General features: G+C 54.6%; 1 protein-coding gene across 1 annotated transcript; it reads left to right on the forward strand.

Moving 5' to 3' along the window:
* Positions 1 to 2,157: 2,157 nt before the first annotated feature.
* On the forward strand, positions 2,158 to 26,700 carry NAPA (NSF attachment protein alpha). The gene is made up of 11 exons (XM_045531301.1): positions 2,158 to 2,488; positions 12,809 to 12,888; positions 15,318 to 15,434; positions 20,328 to 20,374; positions 21,790 to 21,867; positions 22,115 to 22,170; positions 22,257 to 22,341; positions 23,134 to 23,238; positions 24,687 to 24,755; positions 25,226 to 25,276; positions 25,964 to 26,700. The coding sequence occupies exons 1-11, from the start codon at positions 2,391 to 2,393 to the stop codon at positions 26,063 to 26,065; spliced, it is 888 nt and encodes a 295-aa protein (XP_045387257.1). The 5' UTR covers positions 2,158 to 2,390; the 3' UTR covers positions 26,066 to 26,700.
* The last annotated feature ends 313 nt before the right edge of the window (positions 26,701 to 27,013 follow it).

Here is a 27,013-nt window from a genome sequence, read left to right on the forward strand (position 1 = left end):
ACTGTGGCTCAAAGGATTGAGGGGTATACTAGTTATCTATTGCTACATAACAAATTATCCTAAAATGTAACAGTTTAAACGGAAGCACTTTGACAGACAGAACTGAAACTGCTTGTGGTAATCCAGATGCGCTCCCACCCAATCTGTGGTCAGGACACAGTGGCAACCACAAGTGGGTGGTCCAGGAAAGTCTATTTAATGTAAGAAAAGAGTTGGTCAAAGTTTTTTTACGCCTTACCCCAGTCAGCCAACCCCCCACCCCAGATAACAGCGTTTTATCAAATGGTAGCCCTTGGATTATCTGCCCTCTAATCATATCGGGTTCTGTCAAAAAAATGTAGATTCCTGTGCCTGGCCATAGACTTTTCCAGAATTGTAATCATTGGGGATAAGGCCTTGGAACCCGATTTTATTTAAAGAAGCTTTTTAGGATAGTTTTAGATTTACAGAGAAATTGCAAAGATAGTACAAAAAATTCCCATATACTGCACACCCACTTTCCCCTATTAACATTTTATATTAGTATGGCACATTTGCTACAATGAATGAAACAATATGACGCAAAATTAGTAACTGAAGTCCATATATTATTTAGGGTTCCTTAATTTTTTAACTTAATGTCCTTCTGTTCCAAGATCCCACTCAGGACACGTTATATTTAGTAGTCATGTCTCCTTAGGCTCCTTAGGTTCACCTGATGCTGCAGCCCTTTCTCATAACCAGTTCCCAAATTGCTCTAAACTCAACGTCACCTCTGCTCCCCCGCCCACCCAAGCTTTCAGACTTAGCTGATAGGTGGCCTCTCTGTGAAACCTTCTGATGCTACCATCTGCCATGCTTCCCCTTCCTGTCCCTCAGAACCCACTACACGGTATCATAGATGCTATCACACTGCAATGCTGTGACAGTTTCTCAGGCTTTCTTTGTTTTGATGACTTAACAGTTTTGAGGAGTACTGCTCAGGTATTTTGTGCCTCAACTAGAACTTGGCTAATGTTTTTTTCATGATTAGACTGAGAGGAAGACCACAGAGGTCACGAGCCATTTTAATCACATGCTATTAATCACCTGGGTTATCGTTGCTATTAACCTCAGTCACCTGGCTGACAATGTCAGGTTTCTCCACTGTAAACTTAGGCTTTTCCTCCCTTTCCTATACTGTACTCTTTGGAAGGAAGTCACAATGCACAGTCCACACTTAAAGAGTGTACAGTTATCTTCCATCTTCTTGAGGGCAGAGTGTCTACATAAATTATTTGGAATTCTTCGGCACAAATTATTTGTCTATCTTCCCCCACTTATTTATTTGCTCAATATATATTTGTTCATGTATATGCTCATCGGCTCATGGATACTTTATATTTGGGGTTATAATTCAGTACTATTTTATTACTGAAATCGTTCCAGCTTTGGCCATTGGAAGCTCCTTCAGCTGGGTCCTGTGTTCCTCTGACATACATATCCCCATCGTTTTGTGTGTGTGTGTGCATGTGTGTGTGTGGTCGTTCCTTTCTGGCACTACAAAGATGCTGAAGGCTCATCTTGTATAATTTCCCGCCCAGTCCTAGAACCAGCCATTTCTCCAAGGAATCCCTTTTATTATAGAATGGTATTAGAAACCAATATCTGGGCCCTACATGTATTCCAGTGTGAATTTCTAACACGCTGTCTCCAGCTATTTTTTACGAAACCAGAGTTAGAGAACCTTTAATTTTGTTTCCAGTCTGAAGAACTTCAATGGTCTCCCCAAACCAGGTCCAGCCTTGGTCGGCAGAGGGCGCAAGAGAAAGCGGACCGGTTTCCCTTTCGCCACATAGGCCTTTCCCAGTGAAGGGCGACGCGAGATCGGGCGCGGAGGCGGGACTAAAGAGAACTGTCAAACGCGGGCAGGGACCCCGAGCTGTCACGTGTGGGCCAGCTGTCAGCTGACTAGTGCCGGAGTTCGGCAGGGCGGCGCGGACCCTACCGAGGGCTGCTGATGATTGGCAGAGGAGGATCTAGCGACGCACCTGGGGGCCGGTCCTTGGCGACGCGAACTACTAGTGCCTTATACAGTCACGTGGGAAGTGTCGTACCCAGCCCTAGGAAGAGAGCCGGGTGTCGTTCGCGGGTGTATGCGCATGCGTTGAGATTTCTGGAAGCCGATTGGGAGTCGTGAGTCACGGGGCGGCGTGCGGCGGCCGGCGGGGGCGTGGCCGGCGGGGCGCGCGCCGCGCTACGAGGCCGTGGTTGGCCAGTACGAGTCACGTGTTGCCGGGCAGCAGGCGGCGCGCGCCGGTGCGACGTCAACACAGCCCGCTGAGCTCCGGACCTGTGTACCGCGGCCCGGCCGCGGCTGAGTCCTTCCAGGACCCGGGTTGGGCGGTTTGCTGAATACCTCTGCGGCCGCCATGGACAATTCCGGGAAGGAGGCGGAGGCGATGGCGCTGTTGGCCGAGGCGGAGCGCAAAGTGAAGAACTCACAGTCCTTCTTCTCCGGCCTCTTTGGGTAAGAACGGGGCCTAGGGATCGGCCGGGACCGAGGCTGAGAGGACGAAGGAGTCATGGCCCGGGGTGTTGGATTAGGCACGCAGGTCTTGGGCCGAGGAGACGGGACAGGATTCCAGAACGAAGTGACATGGTCTAAGCCATCAGAGGGGACAGGCTGGGGGTCAAGGAGCCTGGGCCGTGGCAACACAGTTTGAGGAGAGACAGTCTGAGACGGCGGGAGGGACTTGGGCTGAGGACACGCGGGCCGAGGCGACACCATCTTGAGGCGAGGAAGGGAACCCAGTCTGAAGACGGGCCAGCGGGCCAGAGGAGCACCTGGGCCGAGGGTATATGGTCTGAAGCCTTGAAGGGGACTGGCCTGAGAGAACTGAGCGAGCCTGGGAGAGCAACCAGAAGCCATTTGGAGCCTATCTATTTGAAAGCTCTTGGATGCAGTGATGGGGTCTGGGGCTGAGGACATCTGCCTGAGGGACTAACTTTTTCAAGACCAAGGGCAGTGGATTTCCGTGGGCCCTGGGTAATGGGGGTGAGGCTGAAGGAGTCTGACACCAGGCCCAGGGGCTTAGGGCTCCAGTGATCCTGGAAATGATGAGCCCATGTCAGAGGTGTGCGAGGGCACCTAGGGTGAGTGTGGCAGGTTAATAGTGCCCTGAGCGGAGGATCTGGGAGATGGCGTTAAACCAAAGAAGGCCTGGCCCGAGAGGCTGGAGACTAAGGCTTGGGAGAAGGACGGTGCTGGCTTGGCCAAGGAGATGGAGGGATGAAAGGGAGAGATGAGGGAACTGAGAGGACCAAAAGGGGGTCAAAGGCCTGCTGTGGGATCCTCGACTGGGCGTCTGAAGGGGATGACTGTCATGCTGAGAAGAGTGCCTGAAAGGGTTGGGAGCCAGAACTAACACCTATGATGCGCCAGACATATCACATAAAATTCATGTCAGCTCATAAAAGCTGACCATCTTTTGAGGAATCTTAGTGGTTTGGGAGACCCAAAAGCCCAGGTTTGAAATGAGGCTCTGCCTGTTTATGACCTTGGGTAGGTTGTTTAGCTTCCCTGTTAAAGGAGATCGCCAGCAAAGTCTACATCAGAAGTTTGCTAGGAGTATCAAATAAGAATGCGCATGAAGTGCGTAGAATTGAGCCTGGCACGTGGTTAAAGCTCCAAAAGTGTTGGCTGTGGGAGCTTGTAGGGGGCTGATGGGGATCAAGGTGGGAGCCTGAGCTGGAGGGAAATGGGGACAGGGCTCTGGGCCTTGGGGACTTAGCAGGGTTGGGGGACAGGGCTTGAGGCTCTGAGCAGAGGAAGTAGAAGGGAGCCAGGGAGGAGAGGGATGCTGGGGGAGGGACTTGGAAGGTGATGGGGTGGCTGTCAAGATGGAGAGGACTAGGAAAGAACTGGTGGGTTTGTAGGGAGGAAGAACTGTGGGCGGTGGTGGGGGGCACAGTCTGGGAACTAGAGAGAGGCAGAGACTGGGGAAGGTAGTGGGACTGGAGAGTCTGCCAGAAGGCCCCGGAAGGGGATTTGGGAAGGAGAGCCTGGGATTGGAGGGGACTGTGTTAGGAGCCTGGCAGAGGTTGGTAAGGAATGAAGAGGGAGGATCTTTCCAGGACAGGAGTCACTGGGTGGACGGAGCCGCTCCTTGTTTGAGGTTGGATGATCTTCAGCAAAAGAACTTGCAGAACATGACTGAGAATTGTCTGGCAGGAAAAACACCTGGGACTGATAGATCGTATTGATTAGATGAGGAATGTTTTGTTTTAGAGGCTGAGAGTGGAAAGAAGGTGTGTATTTCTTCTTCCTTCACAAGGGAAAGAAGTTTAAGTGCAGTGTTTTGAGGGTGGAACCAAAACTCAGATTTTGGTAATAGTTATCCTGGGTGGCCCTTGGTGTCTGGTCCCTTTGGCCCAGGGATTAGTATACTAGGGCTGTGCTTGAGGGAGCAGCTAGGTCAGCCCTGAGATGCTTGTTACCTGGTTGGAAAGGCAAGGTTAACAGTTGCCAAACACTATAAAAGTAAAATTGTCAAATGTAAGGAAGGGCTAGGTTATGGCATTCATGTGAAGTTCCTGAGCTGGGAGGAAGCGGTGTGAGCTGGAGGGGGGCTCTTGGTGAGGAATGAGCTGGGCCCCAAGGAACCCCAGGACTTGCTAAGGGAGCCAGGGCCTGCAGGGTGTTCTAGGCAACAGGGATAGTGCGAACAAATGGCTAGCATGGTGGGGTGGCGGGAGGAGTTCTGCCTGAATGACAGGATAACCGAGATCCAGAGGGACCAAGGATGGCTTCCTGGGGGAGAGGCCTCCATCTGGCAGGATGAACAGGAGTTCTGAGGGTGCTCTCTGGTGGGGAGCAGCACTCTAGGCAGAGAGGACAACTTGAGCAAAGGCCCAGAGGGTGTGAGGCATGCTTTGTGGTTTAACACGGGGAGTTCTATGTTAGATTGTAAAGTTAGGAGGGTCAGAAGGGGGAAGTAAGGCTGGACAAGGATGAGGCCATGTGAGCAGGGGTGGGGCTTGAGGAGGTGCCAGAGAGCACTGAGGATTTTTGTCGGGGGGGCTAGGGGACAGTCCTGGAGCCTTCCCATTGGCCTTTTAGAAAGGACTGCAGCAGCTGGTGTGGGGGAGAGCGAGGACGGCAGGAGGCTGTTGCGGTGACAATAATACTAGCAGATAATGTTTATTAAGTCCTCACTCTGACTCTGAGTCAGGCCTGGGCCAGGCACGTAACCTGTGTTCTCTCATTTAGTCCTCAGCAAATCCCTGTGGAGGCAGGTAAATGGGGGTTTAGAGAAGTTGATTTGTTTGCCCAGTCCTGCAGCAAGCGGGAGAAGCGTCATTCAAACCAGGCCTGTCTGATTCCAAAGCTCTCTCACTTAGCCACTATGCTGTGCTACCACAGTTTCACCTGGAGGCTAATGCCCGCTGCTCCCCATGGCAGTTTTCTTCAAATATTTGAAAGAAAGAGCTAGAGTTCATCCCACTTCCTTTCAACTCCAGGGGGTAAGGCAGGAGCAGAGGGCGGAGGGCAGGGATGATGGGAAGCGGGCCTGACTGGAACTTACGGGCCTGGGAGCTGGGAGTACAGCCAGAGATCAGCTCAAGAGGACCTGCTTCATGGGCGGAACCACTACCGACACCTCCTCCCCTCTGGATCTGGGTTTGCTTGTGTTAAACATTTCATAACCTACCTTTACTCAGGGCCTTCCATGGCTTCAAGAGGGCTGGAGAAGGGAGTGTTGGGGCTCAGCTTGCCCTGATGCTTCTGTCTCCCCTCTGGGGAACCTCAGTGTTGATAACTTCCCAAACTGAGAGGTCACCATTCCTGTCCAAGGGTCAAGTAGGATGGCCCTCACCTAGGATGTGGATGTTTGTGTCACTCGGCCCGCCTCGGTGCCTGCTCTGGTGCTCAAACTGCTGCCTTTGTGCTTCATTATTTCTGGGCTGCCAGACACTAGGGGGCTTTGCACGCCAGCAACCAGTGAGGGTGGCAGTGCCAGCCAGTTAGTAGAAGCTCAAAGCCATTTCTGTACCTTCCCTCGGTGGTGAGGGAGCAGCACAGACTTCTGCTCTGTAAGCAAAAAGATAGAGGTTCCCTAAGTAAAGCACCATGAGCCAGCAGAAAAAGGAGAGGGGTGAGTCTAGACACACTTGTTCCTCCCTCCTCCTCCTCTGTCTCCTGATGGATCCACAGACCTCCTGCTGTGCCCCTTTGGGATTGTACAGGTTCTGAGTGGCAGTTTTGTTCCCTGGGGCTTTTCCTCTCTCTAATGTCTCCCTACCACTTCCTCTTCCCCAAAACTCCAAAATAAAAACTTGTTTCCTCTTGGATACCAACGTGTGTAGGGAGTTTCTTCATCTGTGAACTGAAAATCACAGTAATCCCTGCTTCCTGCGGTGGTTCTAAGGAGTAAATGACATGATGTGTGGAAAGTGGTGAGAGCACAGTGCCTGGTCTGGGTAATGCTTATTAAGTGCTCACTGTCATTGTTATTACTAGGTGTTGTCATTGGAAGTTGAGCTGGAGGCACTGGAGAAATAGAGGTGGCAGGGTGTTCCTAAGATCGACTGCTGACAAATCAGTTCCTATTTGAACTGCCCGTAGGCACCAGCAGCCCAGGAGCCCCGAAGAGCTAGCTTCTGTAAGGGAAGAGTTGCTGCCAACATCAGGGAGGGTGTCCCTGGGCAGGGCCTGTGCGGGGGCTTAGCTGAGCCTGGTGTGGGCACGCGCTTCCAGACCACCTTCCACCTGCAGAGCATGTAGAAACCCCAGTGCCATTTCCAGTGGGTGCCGTGGTGAATCACGGTACCCTGCCAGCTGCCAAGATCCACAACTGAAAGCTTGGCGTCTCTTGCCCAGGCTCAGAGTGGAGTCTTTCCTAATGGCATGCAAGGGTTTCTGGGGAATCCTCGGTGGATGGGACTTTGCTGCCTGGTTCTACAGCTGTTTCCTTGCTCCTCCTGTTTGGGATGGGGCTACTGAGAGACTGGGGTCTTTCAGAACATCTTTTAAGAAAAGGAAACACATTCACCCTTGGGCTGTGATGAAGTGTAATCTATTGGGATGCAGGGGGGTATCGGTGTAAGAAACAACAGCGTGCCTGCCAGGCTGTGTGGCCCGCAAGGTCCCTGCCTCTGAGTGTATCATCTAGAAGGGTGATGGACCCCAAAATACCATCAGTGTCATGGGGTAAAGGGTAGGGTAGTGAGAGATCCAGGCCTCTGTGAAACCGAAGGAGGCAGTAGCTAATCTGGAGGGGGAGGAGATGATACCCGTGCTACCATGAAGTGGGTAAGCGTTTCTGGAATCTGCTCTCTCTGTGGGGCCTGATGAGAGTGACATTCTCGTTTACTGAGCACCTGCGACATGGCCGGCACTCTGCTGGGCACTGCCTGTGAGATTGCTCCTGCTTCCAGCAACCCTGCGAGGAAGATGTGGAGTCTTATCCCTAGTTACAGATGAGGAAACCAAGGCTGGCAAGCGATGAGCTGGCGTCAGAACCGGGCCTGTCTGACTACTGTCAGCGACTTTTTTTTACCACTACAAGTGACTCTAGAATTCCCATTCCTAGGTGGGGCTGGCACCCCTTTGAGTATATTTCTGCTCCTTGTGTAAGAGCCGCTGGAGCACCCGTTCTGTGCTGCACTGTGTGCAGAGTACTGAGTGTGGGTCGTCTCTCATCCTCATGAAGACTCCTCCCAGGTCAGGTTCACCGTCTCTATTTTACAGATAAAGAAACAAGCTCAGGGATTAGTAGCCCAGGGTCGCACACTTGGCAAAGTGCCCAAAACATATTTAGCCCAGGTCCCTCCACTCCAAAGTCTTTCTTTCTACCTCTTGTCCAGACAGGCATGTCACAAGAGGGTTCTGTGATGATTTCAAGAGTGGGGCAGTTAGCATGTGATGCTTTATTCTTTCGCCATTGTTATCGGGGCCCGTGCAAGCAGTGTGCGGAGATGCTAAGCAGAGCGGGGCCGGCCCTGTGCCATCAGGCCGGGCAAGGCACACTGCAGAGCTGAGGGAGGCACGTGCAGGCGGTGCGGGTGGAGGTGCTTGCGGGATCCTGAGGCTCTGACAGCTCCAGTGCAGTCAGCGCAGTAGTGAGGCTGGTGCCACCTGCTCCCTGTGCTGGGGTGGACCTCATGCCCCGGCAGCCTTTACGTTTTCCAACTTTCTTTCTGCTGTGGGATTGGCTCGGTAGGGGGCTGGCTTAATTAATCCCTCCCTTGCCTGAAGGAAGCTCAGCGCAGCTCCAGTAGAGAGCAGCGTCTACTTGCCTAAGATGAGGGAAACCTGAGCAGTGTAGGCTCGTTTAATCTAGAGGAGGGGCAAGAGCAGGCAGGGGGGACCTTGTCTGCCCTCCTTGCTTTCCAGAGCACTCCTGGGCACGGGGAAGGAAGCCTTCCTTATCACTAGGTGAGAGGCAAGGGTGGGACCGGATCCCCAGGGCCCCAGCCCTCTTTCCCGGCCCTGTTGCTTCCTGGCAGTGTAAGCCTGGGCAAGTTCCTCCCCCTCTCTGAACCCCACCTCCTCTGTAAAGCAGGGGAAACTCCTAAAGGGTTCTGTCAAGGAACTTTCAGGTACAGTGCCTGGTGGGCAGTAAGCACGTAGTGTTGGCCATGATGAAGAAGTAGAGAAGGCAAGGACATTTGACAGGGCTTTGGGCCCCTTAATCCCTGCTGAGGATACTGACTAGAGGCTCAGGCCCGTGGCCTTAAGTCTGAGGAGGGGGCCAGTGGCAGCGGCTTCTGCAGAGGGACAGGAGGGGTAGAGTGAGTCCAGGACTTAAAATAGGGGAGTTACTCCATCTGCCCTGCCTTTTCATGTCCTTAGGGAACTGCAGGTGGCCAGTAGAGGGATGGCAAGTGTCTGGCAGCCAGGAAGTACCCAGGGGATGGAGGAAGAAGGGAGGAAGGCTGAGACTCTGCCCTGCAGAACCCCCTGGCCTGGGTCCCACCAGGCGTCTGTGCATTCCTGGCAGTGCACACCCCTCCATATGGCAGTTGCTGGAGGCTGGTGGCTGTGCTTGGGAGACCTGAGACTGCTTCCTCCGCCTTGGGAGGGGGAGAGAGCAACGCTGAGTGGGTAATTATAGACAGCCCTGCGCCAGGCTGGCCGAAACCAGTTCCCTGTATTCCCTGCGTGGCTCAGAGCTGTGGGGTGGGAAGAGTGAAGCAGCTTGGGGGAGGTCATTGGGGGAGGGACAGTCAGCTGTCACATGCGCTGCCACCCAGGCCCTTCAGGAGAAGGGGCCCTCTAGATCTTGTGCAGGTGGCAGAGGGAAGGCCTGGTTTCCTCCCGTGGAGAGTATGCAGTTTTAGTGAGGAGGCCATCCTTCCTGGATGGGTGTCATGAGCCCCCCTGACCTGGAAGAGAAATCCTGCAGCGAACCATGTGGATTTACCATGTGGAGGGACAGCTTGGTAGAGCAGGGAGCTGGGGACTTCTTCCTTCCAGTCACTCTTTCCCTGCCAGAAACCCTCCTAGTGTGCTAGAATAGCCTCATCCTGGCCTCCAGCAAGGGGTGTCCTCTGCCTGCGTCTCCAGGCTTGCTTCCTGGCACTGTCTGCTCTGTAGCTATCCTGGCCCACTTCTCCGCCTTGAATTTGCCAAGCTTGTTTCTGTCTCAGAGCCTTTGCACATGCTGTGATTGCCGCCTAGAATGTTCTTCCTTCTTTTCTCCTCAGTCATCATTGAGGACTAAGCACAAATTTCCCATCCTCAAAAGCAGCTTTCCCTGACCTGCCCCAAGAAGTGCCCCCCCCCCCCAGTGCTACTTAATCCCTCTGAAATTGTCTTGTTGATTTCCCTGTTTACAGAGGGCCAAGCCCTCTACTTTGTTTACTGCTATTATCTCCAGTGTCTGGCATATAATAAATGGGCAGATATTTGTTCCCCAGGTAAATAAATGTCTATGTGAATGGCTTCTTGAGGATGTGCCAGTGAAACTTAGACAAGCCAGTTTTCCCCTTTGGGGACTTCACTCCCATCTCTAGCAGAAGAGGATGGGTATCCAGAGATCCTCTGTCATCCCCCAGCCGTGGCAGTGGCCAGGACCAAGCGTGCAGGGGAAGGAGGAGGCAGGCCTGGGGGCCTGAGCCGGCGTTAATCCCTCTGGCATTTCCACCCCACAGTTAGAATCATTGACCCAGTGCAGGGCTGGCCCAGCTTAGTCTGGGATCATAGAATTTCAGCCTGGGCAGCTAATAGTCTCTGTGTTCTGTGTCCACACTCTGTCTCATTGAGCCAAAACAAACCCAGCTGGGGCTGACTTTGCTCATTGTTGATCACCCACTTTGAGCCGCTCAGCAAGATGGGCCTTCCTGCTCATCCAGGAAGGTGGGCTTTCTCGGAGGATATCTGGAGCTGGGTAGGACTTAGTTGTACTCACAAGAAACGAAGGATGAGCTAAGGCATCTGTGGGGTGGGCACACTTGTGCTTAAGGTCTGTGAACATGTCCCTTTAAGAGAACATTCCAGAGAAGGCCCTCCTGAAGTTTTTTGCAGCCAGGCCCCAAGGGACCCTTCTGAATTCTCCTTTGCCCAAAGCTTGTGAAAGTTCCTTGCTTCTCATGGCCAGGGGTAGGTTCTAAAGAATTCACTCCAAACTGGGCCCCAGCCCCAATGTGCGTTGAGCCAGCTGGGGTGAGGTTGGTGGGGGAAGGCAAGTGGGGTCAGTGTCGAAAGAGCACATTGCCCAGGGCCACTTCCCAGGGACAGCAGAGGGTAGGGGACAGTGTCTGCGCAACCCCAGAAAGCAGAGGTAGACTGTTCATCTAAAGAACCTCACCTGGTGCAATTTGTGATTCAGGAGGCCAGGACTCCAGTCCCAGCCAGCCTGCCCTCCCTGGGGTATTCGCCTGCTGACATTGCCAGACCTGGGACAGGTCACTCCTGGCTTACGTTCCATGTGTCAGTCTCAGTCAATTTTTCCTTCCCAAACTCACCTGATCATCTGAATCACCTGGGTCCCTAATTATTAAAAATCTCGGCCGGGCGTGGTGGCTCATGCCTGTAATCCTAGCCCTCTGGGAGGCCAAGGCGGGTGGATCGCTCGAGGTCAGGAGTTCGAGACCAGCCTGAGCGAGACCCCGTCTCTACTAAAAGTTGAAAGAAATTATCTGGCCAACTAAAATATATATAGAAAAAATTAGCCAGGCATGGTGGCACATACCTGTAGTCCCAGCTACTCGGGAGGCTGAGGCAGTAGGATCGCTTAAGCCCAGGAGTTTGAGGTTGCTGTGAGCTAGGCTGACGCCACAGCACTCACTCTAGCCCGGGCAACAAAGTGAGACTCTGTCTCAAAAAAAAAAAAATCTCAATTCCAGGCCCTACTGAGATCTACTGAGTGGCATTTCCAGAAGTGTGGCGGTGGGGCTCTGGTCTGATATTCTTAAAAAACAAAAAATAAACAAACTAAACACTGGTCATTTCAGTGAAGAGAGAATCTGAAATCTACCTGGTGGGACTCCTGAGAAAGTAGACTTTATTCTACTGGTTATGTGGGTGATGGGAGTTTGAACAATTACAGAGACCACAGACCTTATGGGCCATGGAAGGACGAAAGGATGCAGTGGGGACATACAGGTTTGAGGGACTAATGAAGGGTCCCCCGAGTCAGGAGGAGGTTCATTACATACCATGTGGAGGTTGAGAAGCCAGAATAAAGCTGCCCAAACAGGATGCCGTTTATTTTTTTAAAGTCCTGTATATTTCTCAGGCCCCTAGTGTTTGTTGCACAGTAAGTTTTTTTGAGGGTGATTTTGCTGTTTTAAATAATGCTACTGGGCCTGGTGGGGCACAGCTGTAGTCCCTGCTGCCTGGGAGGCTGAGACAGGAGGATCGCTTTAGCCCAGGAGTTTGAGTCCAGCCCGGGCAACATAGCAAGCCCCCATCTCTAAAAAAATAAATCAATCAATAAATCTGTGCTGAATATCCTTGCACTTTTCTGATCAGTTTCTTAGGACAACTTGCTAGAAATGTAATTCATTGCTAGACCACAGGGCCAAATATAAATCGTAATATTAAAATACATATATATATTCTTGAATAGATAAAATGTGCAGGTGGTAAAAAGATTCAGACTGTACAGACGACGGATGAGCAGTGAATAAGTCTGCCTCCCACACCTGGCCCTCATCCTTTTTCTATAGATTATACCTTAGAGAAAAATGCCTTACTAGGTTTTTATGTATTTGCCCAGAAATATTCTCTGTTTATATAAACATGTATGTTGCTGTTCTTATTCTCTCTCTTTTTTTAAACACAGATGGGAAGATTTTATATATACATCTTTAAATAATGTTTCTCTGTATGGCTGTATCATGGCATATCTGTCTAGTCCTGAATTTGTAATGATGTACTCTGAAGGTTTTGAGGTCTTTATTGATTGCTGTGTGTGAGGCACAGGATTAAGACATTGGGGAAGGAACAAGATGTCTAAAACTAGGCTGATCCCCGAGAGTGCTCTGTGGTCTCCTGAGGGAAAGGGATGTGTAGAGTGCCTGGGACCCGGCGGTCACAGGAAGTAGAAGAGGCTGTCAGAGTCAGGGCTTGTGGGGAGATCAGGAAGGCCCGCCCCCTCTGCCAAGGGAGTACCCAGGACAATCTAGCCTGCCCGAATGAGTATGCCTAAGTATGTGAGGTGGGCGCTACAGACTGAGAGGCCCCGGGAGGAAGCTGGCTTCACAGGGCAATCGGCGGGGGGGGGGGTAGATGGTGAGGGTGGGGCACATCCCTGCTGACACTGGGACAGAGTGCTTGCTTTCTCTTTGATAACAAACTAGATGGTCTCCTTATATTTTTCCCTGTCCTTTTTTTCCCCAGAGGCTCATCCAAAATAGAGGAAGCATGTGAAATCTACGCCCGAGCAGCAAACATGTTCAAAATGGCCAAAAACTGGAGTGGTGAGTGATCTCTGCTAGAGGTCCCCTGCAGCTTCCTCCTCTTTTCCCTTGGCTTCCAGTCCTGAAGGCCTGGCTGAGCGGTTGGCCTTGCAGGCCCCTTCTCTTTTTGTAACATCTCTGGCTTCAGAAACTGACCTGCCGTCTAGTCCTTGTGTGTCTGCTGGGTTATTTTATACCTTGAGTCACAGAGTCTTGGAGAAAGGGTGGAAAGGATAGGGATAAATAGATTATTGGCTCCAGATAGACCCACATGGATTGATGAGCTCTTTGAGATATTTCTGTATAAATTCAGAATTTCGAGTTTCCTAGAAACTGTTTCCTAGTGCTTCCCTCACAGTCTGAATTCTGGGCAGGGGGATGTTTGAGTGGTTCCAATGATACTAATCACAGCCTACCATTTATTGAGTACTAAGCGCCAAGCATGCATCATTTAATGAATCATCATAGCAACACTATGAGGATCAGTCCTTTACTGTCCCTGTTTTACAGATTCAGAAACTGAGGCTTGGTTCAGCTCCTTGCCCAAGGTGCCACAACTAGTGAGTGTCCGAACTAGGATTCAGAAAGCAGGGCTCTGACTGCAAAGCCTGAGCGTTTAACCTGCCCTGGCAAGGCAAGAGAGCTTAACTGAGGAGAGAACGTGGGGAGGGGCTACTTGAGGCCAGGGAGGCGGGGGATCTTTTAGGGGTGGCCTGTAGGCCGAGGGAGAGATCAAAAACCCGTTGCGCAGAGCCGATTTGGGGCTGATTTCATTATATGGCTTTTGGTGTCAACAGGATTGGATCAAGGAAATCAAGCAAGAGACACAGTATTGGAGCCAGGGAAGAACTTTCTGACCCCTGAAGAGATGAAACCCGGGGCTGGGACCGGGACTATGGAGGCGGAGTACAAAAGTGCAGGATAAAATCAATCATTGTCATTTTCTGATAATGTCGGTTCCCAAAAAATTGGAATAGTTTTTCCTGAGCTTTCACAAACTACACCATGCATAAAGCCAAATGCTCTGTGTATTTCTATGCTCCCAAACTAAGAAAATTCCTTTAGAAAATAAATGCTTATTTTTTTTAGTCACATAGATGTTTCTTTTTTTCACTAAAATTTGTTAACCTCCCCATCAACTATTCAAATCAAAGCCTTAGGCTTGATATCATAAGGCTTTCCCCTGATATCTAACCATTTTCTTGAAATTTTGGCACAGGACAGACTGGGCTTCAGGTGTGGTCTCCACTGCCCTGTGTCCATGGGCACTTGTCCCCGTGTACTGGAGTTCTTGATGTCCACGTCCTATTTCCTTTTCTGGATGTGAAGCTCCTGGCAGGGGCAGCCCCTGTGTCGTGCGCCTGACTCCCATGTGCCTCACAATCAGCACAGAGCCTGCAGTGACTGCACGAGGGAATAGAGTGTGGACAAAGGCAGAGGAGTCGGAATTAGACAGGAAGAACTTTTGGGAGTTGTGAGGGAAAGAAATAGGACTTGGAAGGGGGAAGTAAATGGGAAGGTGTTACGTGGTTTAATCTTGATTGCCCCTTTCTTCCCAAACACCCCGTCCTGAGCCTACCCTGTGATTCAGCCTCCACTTTGCCTTCTAGTGATAGTTCTGAACCCTGTAGTTCGAGGCTCCCAGAGGGAGGACTGCTGAGGCCAGGAGGTTCCTCCTCACCTTGTGTTTATATCCTTTGCAGCTCTCAGCTCCATTACCTTCTTGGATCTTTTTTTTTTTTTTTTTTGAGACGGAGCCTCACTCTGTTGCCCGGGCTGGAGTGTCGTGGCATCAGCCTAGCTCACAGCAACCTCAAACTCCTGGGCTCAAGCAACCCTCCTGCCTCAGCCTCCTGAGGAGCTAGACTACAGGCATAAGCCACCATGCCCAGCTAATTTTTTCTATATATATATTTAGTTGTCCAGCTAATTTCTTTCTATTTTTTTTTTAGTGGAAACAGGGTCTCGCACTTGCTCAGGCTGGTCTCGAACTCCTGAGCTCAAACGATCCACCCGCCTGGGCCTCCCAGAGTGCTAGGATTACAGGCGTGAGCCACCATGCTCAGCCCCTTCTTGGATCTTTAGGAGTGATGGCCCTGGAGATACTGGCACAGGCTGGGATTAGGGACATGAGATTTTAGCCGGGATCACCCTGGCTCTCTTTCCATACACCTGGGACTCAAGGTCTCCCCCCCCACCTCCGAGTCAGCTTCCTGCCTCCCTCAGAGGCCTCCAGGTGGACCACCAGGAGCCTCAGCCCTGGGGTCAGGAAACCTGAGGTCCAGGCCTCGCTGGGCCTCAACCTGGGCTCACTCAGGCCACTCTTGTCCTCTCTTGTGGACTTGTCTGTGTTCTTGAGAGCCCAACCCACTGCCCCAGGAAGTGTCGGTGTGGCGTTACAAAGTGTGGAGCCCTACTGAGGCCGGGATCACTCTTGTTTTCTGTTCCAGCTGCGGGAAACGCTTTCTGCCAGGCAGCCCAGCTGCACCTGCAGCTCCAGAGCAAGCATGACGCCGCCACCTCCTTTGTGGACGCCGGCAACGCATTCAAGAAAGCCGACCCCCAAGGTGAGGGCCTCCGTGGGCCACACGGCTGGCTGTCCAGAGCACCGTCTGAGCCCTTTGCCCAAGAGTCTTCAGGTTTCCCCACAGCTCTGGATTTTTCCAGTGGCCGACATGTGATAGGCTGGGAGGGAAGTGCCTGAGGCAAAGCAAGCGGTGACTTCAGAATTGGCTCCCTTCCTTCCGGTTGGCGTTGGCACCCGCTCGGAGTCTCCGCCTCCCCCCAGGCGCTGTGTATGTGCAGCTGATCACTCCCCTCCTGAAGCCTGGGAGCATTTGGGAGTGGGAGTTGCATTTCAGACCCACTGCCTGCCAAGGAGAGAGGAAAATCTGTTCTGTTGTCAGAATTAACACGCAGAAGGGAGTAGGGGAGTTCTAAGACCAGCCAGGTAGGAGTCGCTGCCGAAAAAGGAGCGGAAATTATCCTAACCTGGCTTCCCTACACCCTGGGGAAAAATTAGAGGGAACAGAGCCTGAGATATAGTTGCCAGAGAACAAGTTACTTAAAATGAGAGCGTGTTAGGGACAGAAGCCCAGTTTGGGACTGACTCATGGTGAGAAAACAGTTCTGTCCCACTGGGCTCATCCCGAAGTGGCAGCACAGCCTCACGAGTGTCATACTTTGGGATTTCATGGGGCGGGAATTTTAATTTAGTTTTTGAATCTTGCTGCCAGACATAGGTTGGTAACTTTTAATTTTACCAAAGAAAGACATTTTTTAAAAAATGACCATTTACTGTCACTCTCCTCAGGGGAATGGGAAATACATGAGTATTTTTTTAAAGAAGGAGAAACATAATCTTAGAATAAAAGCCTATCCCCACTGAGACAGGACAGTTTGCAATGGTGCTAGGGTGTTTCTCCAAGGGTCAGTGCATTTGGGAACTGCTGGCGCACCCTGTCATCATGATGAAGGACTGTTGCCAGTTAAAGTTTTGATCTCTGGGTAGACCAGTAGCTTTTCCCCAGACTGACCAGTTGTTCCTCTCCAGCCGGCTGTCTGACAGATGTTGGCCTCGGTGGTCACGTGCTGGGGCTCAGGCCTGGCAAGAACCGGAGGGCGGGTCGTTGAGCAAGCCTGGCAGGTAGCACTGGGCCACTGCAGGCCATGTGGGTGATGTGACGATGACCCAGGTCAACCCTGGGTTTGTTTTAACCTTGAGTCATCCTGGGTAGTCTCTGCACCCTCCGCAGAGCCCTTCCCCCGCCCCGCCCAAGTCTTTCCCTTCTGCTCCCTGGGGGAACCAGTGGCCTGGAGACGCGGCCTTAGCATCTGTGATGTTCAGCTGCTGCTCCATCCGGAATGACTGGAAGGACTTGTCTCCAGGACACCACTGAGTGCCAGAGTGGGGACATGTGCACAGTGCCATTTGCTCTTTCAGCAGACTCCTGCACTTCCCGCAGACAGGCCCTACCTGGCACTGTGATGTCTTGCCCCTGGCTTTTGATCTGAGCTTTTCTAGCTCTTCTACAGCAAGACTCTGCAGGGTGTGGGCCTGGGGTCTAGGTGTGGCCCATCCCTGGCCTTAGGAACCCCAGAGGGTAGCCAAGGAGTCATAGACTGATGGGAAAATGCAGTGATGATGCCATGTCACCGTAAACAACAACTTGGCTCAGGGCCGGCTTCAGTTGGCCTCCTCAGGAGCTGAGGCAGGGAGTAGGGTGGATTTGGCTGGGGGAGACTTGAGGGTGGGGGGGCAGTCGTGGGAAGAGGCTCATCTGGACAGAGCCCTGGGGACTCGGTGCTGATCAGGGAGGGCTGTTAGCACAGTGTTCTGTGCCACAATCTCTAGGTGCTTACCCAGCCTCAGCTTTCACCCAGGGGGCAACAACTGCCTTGTGTCTGGGGCCGGTCAGGCCTCACAGAGAAGGCGGTGGGAGGCAGCTCTGTGTGGCTCAGCAGGGCAGGAGATTCATGGTCTCAGAAGTCTGGGAGGACTTTGTCCCCTGTGTGACTCTCTTTCCTCGTCTGTTAAAGCAGAGATTGTACTTAGAGATAATGCTCATGTCCAGCACAGCACCTGGCACGTGAGAAACATCTGGTAAGGGCAGCCCTTGACTCCCGTCAGCCCAGGTGTCCCTGCCTGGCCTGGGCTCCCCACAGCCTCCGCCCCTTGGCCAGCTGCCTTATGGAACAGCTGGAGGCCTGAGTAGGAACCCTGCCACGTTTCCCCAAGCAGGTGGCCAGCCCCCTGGGGCCTTCGTCACTGGTCTCCGCTGGTCTCCGCGGCGGCCTGGAAAGCCTCTGTCCTAGGTCAGCACTTCCTATAGGAGTCTCTCCTGGAGGGTCCTCCTCTCGAGGAGCAGCTGGTGTGCGCCTGAGGCCTGCGTTGGCTCCCATCACCGCCTTCTCCCTGTGCAGAGGATGGCCTGCTGCCCCTTGGTGGCACTGGGTGGCATGGTGCGAGGGTTGGTGCCCATATCTGTCATTGGTTCCTCAGAATTTCCCACCCACTTCTGGCTGCGCTGGGTGGACTTGGGCCAGGGAGGCCTCTTCCCCAGCCGGCCTGAGAGCTGGGATCAGGAGCGAAGGTTATGTGTATACCTGGGGCAGGGAAGTGGCCCAGCCCCCACTAGTTCCCCCAGCCTCGCTCCCGTTACTGTGTGCCTGTTGCGTACCGGATGCCTAGCATCTTTTAACCCACTCCACTTCTTTGTGTGATTCTGCGATTTGCCCCCATTTTACCAAGGAAGAGACAGCTGGGTCCTAGATGTGATCGAGGAAGCCTTGGTGAGAGGCAGAAGCTGAGTCGGGTGGCGCTGCTGGTGGGAGTGAGTGCAGTGGGTTGGGGTTGCGGCTGGATCATTCCCAAATCCCTTTCCAGCTCTCTTTGGGTGGACAGAGGAGAAGGGGACCGGGTGAGCTGCCTCCCAGAGGGCCAGAACAGGGAGCTGGGTTTTGCTCTGCTTGTCCAGGGTGTACTCACAGGCCAGACCGAGCACTAGGTGAGCTGAGATCAGCCTGGTGGTCATGAGTGTGCTAGAAGCTCGTCCCGGAGCCAGCTGGCTGCGTTGTCAGGTGGCAGCCTGCCGCTTTCCGGGCATGAAGAGCACTGAGCCCCATGAGTCCATGTTGCTGCCCGGGGGGAAACCTGTCTCCCCTGCAGCGACTGCAAGGGCTGCACCTTGCTGACAGCACTCCAGAGCCAGTGCCAGCAGGCCCGAGTGGCAGCTGCTGATCTCACCTGGAGCAGCCTTTGCCACCTCGGTCTGCGGGGTGCCAGGTTGAGTGTCCTGGGCGCTCCAGCCAGGAGAGGGAGCCTGTGAGCAGCCCTGGGCCCCCCGGTGGACGCTGGAGCCGGGTGGGGTGGGCTCAGTCCCCCCCAATTCCTTCTCCTCAGAATCTTGGCCAGCCCTGTGGCTTCTGGATCTGCTCTGTTACAAAATATGTGTGTGTTACATTAATACTTACTGTTTCCGGCTACTGGTTTTTGGTTGTGTTCTCTCCCCTTCCTCCTCCTCTGCCCCGTTTTTGCCTTCTCTTCCTCATCCTACTGCCTCAGGCTTCCGTCTATCAACCTCCAGACCTTGGCTGAATGATGTACATTCCCTGAATCTCTTTTGGGTCCCCAGAGGCATTTCCGAATTGGACAAAATCTACAGAGTCCCCTACCCCAGAGCCTCACTCACAGACACCCACTTTTTTGCATGTAAATTATGAGGGTGGGTTATAGAGTCCCTGAAAGCCCAGCCACAGGCCTGAGGCTAAGAGCTGCTGTTCAGATGTCTCCTGAGGGAGTGAGCTTGGTGTCCCCTCCCGACCATAAGCCCCTCGAGAGCAGGCACCAGGCCTTGCGCTTCTTGCTACACCCCTTCCCAGGCGAACACAGGCTGCGTCTCAGCCCAGCAGGCCGGGCTGACCAGGAGGGCCCAGGCGGTGACCAGGAGCCTTCGAATGCCCTGTACCCCCGCTCAGCCCACACCCCGTGGTCTGTCCAGGCTCTGCGCCCTTCCCCCTCCTCTCTCCTCCCTCTCCCCAATACCCCTCTCCTCCTGAAATGCACTAAAAAGGAGTTTAAAAAATACATACCTGCTCTGGAGCTCATTTTTATCTGCTAGAAAATGCCTCCCACTCACGCTTTTCTCTCTCCAAATAACTTGTCAAAAAAAAGCCTTTCCCAAATTTAAAACCTTGCAAGAGATAGTACAACAAAGGTAGCCCAATTCCTCCTTTCAGTGCCATCCTGGTGTGTTAGGGTTTTTTGGCGAAACCTGTGGTTTAAGGAGCCGGTGGGTGGCAGGGCCGGGTTAAGCAGGGCTGAGAGCAGAGGGCAGTGTGGGACAGAGAGGGCGGTGGAGAGCCCACATCGAGCCACCTCGGTGCTCACAGCATCCAGCCTCCTTGTGCCAGAAATCCAGGCCAAACTGGTGCGGGGGACAGAACCTGTTCAGGGTCCTGCAGCGTCGGTGGCAGAGCCCAGGTAGAGCCTGGGCATCCCTGCTGTCTCCAGGGATGCCTCAGATGTCGGGCTTAGCTGTCTCCGACCCCTCCTTGCCCCTTGCCAGCAGCTCTGTCCTTTGAGAGCAGGGCCTTGGCAGGTCTGGCTCAAAACACCTCTGGGAGTCTGGTCATCAGCCTGGCCCAGCACCAGCTGTGACCTGTCCCTGGGGTTGCTGGGAAGCTGGTGGCCTCGCGGCAGCCCAAGAATAAACAGCTCCCCTGAAGCACGTGCCCAGCAAGTCACAGTCTGCAGAGTAAATCAGTCTGACCAAGTTTCCTGGGGCTCAGGGATCCCCTCACCTTTCCTCCCAGCCCCCGGACAGCGCGAGTGTGGCCCTGGCAACTCTGCACACCTGCTGATCCTGGGAGGGCCTGCATCTGCATCCGCCTCTCCTCCCAGGCTCGCTGGAATGACCACTTTCTCATTTCTCCTCTCACCTTCCTTTTTCTCTCCCCAGAGGCCATTAACTGTTTGATGAGAGCGATTGAGATCTACACAGACATGGTAAGGGTCACTTGCTCCTCCTGTCCCCGCCTCAGTGTCCTGCCATAGTGTCCCAGCCTCGCCTCCCCTCCCTCAGCACCCCCAGCAGTGTTCCTTGTTCTGCTGCCAAAAGCAGGCAGGAAGGGACAAGGGGGAGCTGGCGGGGCTGGTGGGGTCCTCACCAGCTCCCCAGCAGCCTGGCTTGGCTGCAGCTCGCTGCACAACACAGGAGCCTGATGGCCCCTCTCTCTGCACATCCTGCCCCCATCCTGGTCCCTCCATGGGCCATCAGGTTTTCATTTGTAGCAGTTTACGGTTATTGGAGAGTGTGTGTATGTCCAGTGCTTAGCCTCTGCCCTGCCCCAGGGAGCATCTCTGGTGACATATGCAGCCCAAAGGGGCAGCTGCCAGGCTGAGGCCAGGGAGTGGGACGCTGGACCCAGACTCGGCCTGGGCTCCTGTTGGCTCTTTACTCTCTGCCTCCTCTTACCGCCACCCTCGTCTCATCAGACCCTGCCCCCAGGCAGGTCCGTAGGCCCCACCCTATTACTGTATTCAGGGCCATGCTGCAATAATTTCAGTTATAACAATCATAGCAGCTTCCAGTTTTTGAACCAGACACTCTGCCCAGTGGTCTTACTTTCTTTTACAACAACCCTGTGACGCCAGCACTATTGTTATTCCCATTGGCAGTTGGGGAAAGGGGGCTTAGGCAAGTGACACGACTTGCCAGGGACACAGGACTATAAACAGGAGTTGCTGAGACCCAAAACTAGGTCTGGCTGAGCCCAGGGCCTTACCCTTTCCTCCTGCCCTCGGCAAGAGGGGGTGGCCTTGGACCGGCCTCCATGCAGAGAAGCAGGGCAGGTACCTGGACCCTGGGTGACACGGAGGCAGGTAGAAGGGTGCACAGCCCCTCGGAGCTTGGAGCCTCCTTGGAGAGCTCTGGGCGTGCACAGGGCAGGCTGAGGGTCAGGTGCTGGCCTGTGAGAAGGGTCAGCTCCGTGGCCACCCAGGGTGGGGCCCTTAGGCAGGGGCCCCTCAAGCCATCCGTCCTGGTTTCCCCAAGGCCTTTTACCAGGTTACTCTGAATAAAAGGGCTGATCCTTCTGCCTCTCTGGACCCTCCATAAAATGCTCCCTGAGGGCCAGGGCCTCTGCCACGTATTTCTGCACACTCTCTCTGGTGTTCGCACTGTCTGTCTGTGCCCTTGTGGGTGGGATGGGAACAGGCAGAGACCCTGGAATGATTTGCCCGTGGCCCCCTGGTCAGCGCACACTCACAGCCAGGCCTCTAGTGCTGGAGCCTTCCCTTCCCCGCTTCTCACAGCGGGGCTGAAGGGCGGGACCCTGAATGATCATGTTTGAGCTGGGGCGTTGGGGTGGGGCACGTAGCATATCACTGGTCACAGGCGGCCCCTTCCCCTGTCCTCCCAGGGCCGATTCACCATCGCAGCCAAGCACCACATCTCCATCGCCGAGATCTACGAGACGGAGCTGGTGGACATCGAGAAGGTAAGCGGGCAGGCAGGGCCTTGCCTGGGCCAGTGGCCAGGACCGGGGCTTCTCTCTCCCTCTTCCACCCAGGGGAACCCTCCGGTGTCTGAGCACCAGGAAAGGGGGACGGGGGCACCGGCCGAGCTTGGGGAAAGGGGTCGGGCTGTGTCCCGGGCAGGGCAGGGCAGAGGGAGGTGAAGGCTGCATGGAGGGCTCCCCCTCCTCTGCCCGCCCCTCGAGCTCACCCCTCCTCATGTCTCCCCAGGCCATCGCGCACTACGAGCAGTCTGCAGACTACTACAAGGGCGAGGAGTCCAACAGGTAGTCCCTCTTCCTGCCTGCCCCTAGGCCCCTCAGTGACCTGCAGGACCTGCCACCACCTACCCTCACTCCTCCTCCCTACACAGCTCAGCCAACAAGTGTCTGCTGAAGGTGGCTGGCTACGCCGCACAGCTGGAGCAGTATCAGAAGGCCATTGACATCTATGAACAGGTGGGCCGAGGCGGGCCCTAGTCCCACGCTCTGCTCAGGGCATCATGCCCTCCTCAGCGCCAGTGCTGTGTTCTGGTGCCATTCCCTAGCCCCGTCTCCCCCCCATCTCTCCCTCCCTCCCTGTCTCCACTTCTCTCGTCATGCCACCCCCCTCGCCCTCACCTTGTCCTCAGCTTGGCTAAACGCTTTCTCCACCGACAGCCCCATGCCGTGTCACCACCCTTCCCACACCCCTCACGGCTTCCTGGAAGGCCCAAGAGTGAGGCAGGCTCTGAAGAACCAGAGTTGGGGAGGCCTGAGGCAGCCATGGGTCCCTCATCCACAGTGGGAGGGCGAGAGTGTCACGTGGGCTCCCCTCTGCTGTGCAGGGAGGGCTGGGTGGTGGCTAAAAGAAAGGCAGGCAGCTGGCCCCGGGGGAGAGTGGGGTGGGCATCGCCTCTCATGTTCCTGCAGCTTGCCGCCCCTCTGCCCACCAACGTGCCAGCCTCCCGTTGGTCCTGACAGCGGGGCCGCCTCCTCCCCACCGCATTGGGTGCCTCGGAGGCCCACGGACACCTGGCTTCAGCCTCCACTCCGCTACCGCCCAGCCCCATCATGTCCTGGTCGCTCAGGCACCAGTTGCTGACCTCCCTGGGCTAGTCCCTGGCTCCTTGCCCTTGGGGTCCTGGGTTAACAACCTTGCCCTGGAACATGGACTCAGTTCCCAGACAGCTCCCCAGTGCCTGGCAGTGACCCTGGCCGCCTTCGGGCTTCCTGCCCTGACCTCACAGTGCTGCTTCTACATGGCTACAGGTGGGGACCAATGCCATGGACAGCCCCCTCCTCAAGTACAGCGCCAAGGACTACTTCTTCAAGGCAGCCCTCTGCCACTTCTGCATCGACATGCTCAACGCCAAGGTGCGCCCAGCCGGGTGGGCCCTGCCTGAGCTTTGCCTACACCAGCCAGATCATCTTCCCCGGGCCCCCGTGTCTATCGCCAGGCCAAGTTGCCTCTTGCCCCCAAATGCAAACAATGCATTTCAGTCCTGATGTCACCTGCCTGGCTCTGTAGGCTTTTGAGTTTCCAACTCCTGGTTCACTCAGTGCTGGGCTCTTTCTTTCGTGGGTACACTTTTTGACTCCCACGAAATCAGCACCATTGTCACCCATTTTATAGGTGAAGACACTGAGGCTGAGACAAAAGTCCCTTGTTCAAGGCCACATGGCCAGTGAGCTGCAGCCCCAGCATTCCAGATCTTTGTGACTCCCATGTCATGACTCTAACCGTAGCCTGCATGCCCACCCCTCCTATTCTCAGGGCTTCTTGGCCAGAGAGGGCAGTGGGAGGGGGAAGGGCCAGTGAGAAGGAGCTGGAGAGTTAGCTGGCACTAGAGTTTGATTGTCCAGCGTTCCCCAACCTGGCAGGGCTCTGCAGGGTCCAGGATTTCCTGCTATCTCTGGCCCCCCTGCCCCATAGCTGTCTGAGCCCTGCATCCCTGTGGGCACTGGCAGAGTGGTGCCTGAGTTCACATCCCGGCCCCACATCTCACCCTGTGCCCTGGGCAGGTCACCAGCCCCCAAAAGTGGGGTCTGTTTCCCCACTTCTGAAATTGGGCTCACCACCATTTGATCCTCTCAGGGTCCTTGTGAAGTACCCAGCCCCAGCCTGGCACATACGATATGCTGATTTCTCCCATCCTGGCTGAGCCAGGTGGGAGGCGGCACTGGGTGCCTGCCTGCCTGGGAAACCCCCCCACCTCCCGACTGCCCACCTCTCCCCGCAGCCATCTCTGCAGCCAGACTGGTGCTAAGCTCAGCTCCATGGAGTTACCGGCAGGCACAGAGCCAGGTGACACCTGAGGCTGCGGGAGGGGCGCAGAGAGCTGACTCAGGACTGCCAGCTGTCCCCAGGTCCCCTGAGCTGCTAGGCCAGTGGCTCCAACAGCCCTCTTTTTTTTTTTTTTTTTTTTTTTTTTTTTTTTTTTTGAGACAGAGTCTCACTTTGTTGCCCGGGCTAGAGTGAGTGCCGTGGCGTCAGCCTAGCTCACAGCAACCTCAGACTCCTGGGCTTAAGTGATCCTCCTGCCTCAGCCTCCCAAGTAGCTGGGACTACAGGCATGTGCCACCATGCCCGGCTAATTTTTTCTATATATATTTTTTATGTCCAGATAATGTTTATTTCTATTTTTAGTAGAGACAGGGGTCTCGCTCAGGCTGGTCTCGAACTCCTGACGTCGAGTGATCCACCCGCCTCGGTCTCCCAGAGGGCTAGGATTACAGGCGTGAGCCACCGCGCCCAGCCCATCTGGCCTCTCTTGATTAACTTGTTCCCCTCTTCTGTCCCTCCCTGTTTCTCTAATGCTCAGCTGGCCGTCCAGAAGTACGAGGAGCTGTTTCCAGCCTTCTCTGATTCCCGGGAATGCAAGCTGATGAAAGTGAGTGCTGGGTGCTCGGGCCTCCCCACTTCCCTGACCCAGAGAGGGGTGGCCGGGGCCCCAGGGATGGGCAGTCTGGAGGCTTAGGCTCCAGGTGGGAGAATGATCAAGATTTGACCAGTGGCTCTCCAGGGGTTTCTGTTTTTGTTTTGTTTTCTTTCTTCTGCCACTTGGGTCTCCATTTTCTAGATGAGAGAAGTACGACTCAGGCAGTGATGTAGCTAGGGACAGGGCTGGGGGCCGGGTGGTGACACACACCCCTCTGGTGATGCTCTGTGTCAGTGAGGTTGCCCCGAGGGTGAGCCCTTCCTGATGAGTAGGGTGGCAGAATTGGAACACACCCCTTTTTTCCTCTCAGTGTGGGGTTCCTCTGCACCCCAATCCCCTGTTTAACCCACTCAGATAGCGTGTGTTTGGATCTAATCCAGGCCAGCCTGGGCCCCTGACCCCTTCCTGCTGTTTGTTTGCAGAAGTTGCTAGAAGCCCATGAGGAGCAGAATGTGGACAGCTACACTGAGTCGGTGAGTGGGTGGCGTGGGTGCCCCAGGGTGGGCTTTCTTTCTCAGATATAGTCACCCATGAAATTCACCCTTTTTTATCTGTGGCCCCTGGCTGTGAATTTCTTTCTTTAGTCACCCCAGAATCCTCACAAGTAGCCCCAAGAGGTGCAGGGAGTGTTCTTCCCACTTTAGAGGACGACACTAAGGCCAAGGAGGAGACTCAGCCCTGGCCCCGTGGGGGCAGAGCTGGGGTCCAGACCCGTATCTGTCTGCCCCTGAAGAGCACGCCTTTGCACCACCCAGTCCCCCGCAAGCAGCTGAGGCTGTCTTACATCGGGTGCCTTGGGTGACCCGAGAGGAGCAGATAGGGAGGGAGAGGTGAGGGGGAAGGTGGAGCTGAGGGGACAGGGAGAGGCTGGCTCCCCTCTCCCTGATGGACGCCCATCGGGGATGTCTCTTTCTTTCCCTACTCTGTTCTGAACGTGCTCAACTCACTTGTGTCCGGCTCAGGTCCTAATTCAGTCCTCCAGATCGCACATGTCAAGCCTGTCTCTCCCTGGGTTACTCTCAGGAATTTAAGTCCCTAAATGATGACAGAGACCAAGGATGCCAGGGACACATCTTGACAATCTTGGCACTAGAGACCTTGGGCTCCAGGGTTGGGGACAGGAGGGGGCAGCAGTGGCCCCATCACCCCTGTGTGCGCAGGTGAAAGAGTACGACTCCATCTCCCGGCTGGACCAGTGGCTCACCACCATGCTGCTGCGCATCAAGAAGACGATCCAGGGTGACGAGGAGGACCTGCGCTAAGCCCCCGCCCCGGCGCCTGTCTTCCTGTCGCGTCTGCTTAGAGAGAGGTGGGGCCTGAGACTGGCTGCGAGACCTTCCCTCCCTTTCCCCACCCCGGGAGTCTTGCGGGTCACAGCAGGCAGGCGGCAGCAGGGCTCAGCACCACTGCAGGGGCACCAGAGGCCAGGGCCTGCTGGCCGGACAGTCACCCTCTGTTCTCGCTATATCCCTCACCCCCTACCATTTATTTAAGTCCCCAAAGGTACCCTTCACCCCAAAAAACTAGCTGTACAGAATCTTTGATACAGACCTATTTGCTGTGGGTGCTGCCGGGGTTTGGGGTGGCATCTGGGCCCCCATCTCCTGACCAGCTGAGTCGTGAGGCTGGTTTCTCTCTCCCACTTTTGTCCCCCAGCCGAGCTCTGAGCACATGTAGCCGCTGAGACTTGCTCTCACTCACCGCTGGGTGTGGGCCCCTTCTGCCCCCAGCCTCCTGCAGCCCTGACCTCTCAGGTTAGACCCTGGGCCCCGGAGCTCAGGGTGTTGCCCCCACCCCGACCCCCCACGCCTGCTCCTTCCCTAACGCTTTGAGGTTTTGTCAGTCGGAAGCTGCAGCTGACCCAAGAAAGAAAATAAAAAACAACACTTTTGCATGAGTCTCTCTTCCTCCTCACCTCTGCTACCCACCTCATTCTTTGGTGCTGGTCACCTGTCCTCCTGCCCCTCCTGGTCCCCCCTTGGGCTCTGGGCGTGCTCTGTGGGGGAGTGGAGGGCATGTGTCCTCAAGGCAATTTTGCCCCCAGGCTGGCTCAGGTTCTAGGGGAGGGGAACCAGGGCTGGTGGGCTTGGAGGCCCAGAACACCAGTCTTGATCTAGCTTCCTCTGGGCCCTTGGAGTCCGGGGGCCTTGGTTTCCTCAACTGGGGTGAGGGGTGGTGATCACACCCCTCAGAGCTGCCTGGAGGACTGA

This window comes from Lemur catta, chromosome 19 (assembly GCF_020740605.2).
Source record: "Lemur catta isolate mLemCat1 chromosome 19, mLemCat1.pri, whole genome shotgun sequence".
Lineage (NCBI taxonomy): Eukaryota > Metazoa > Chordata > Mammalia > Primates > Lemuridae > Lemur > Lemur catta.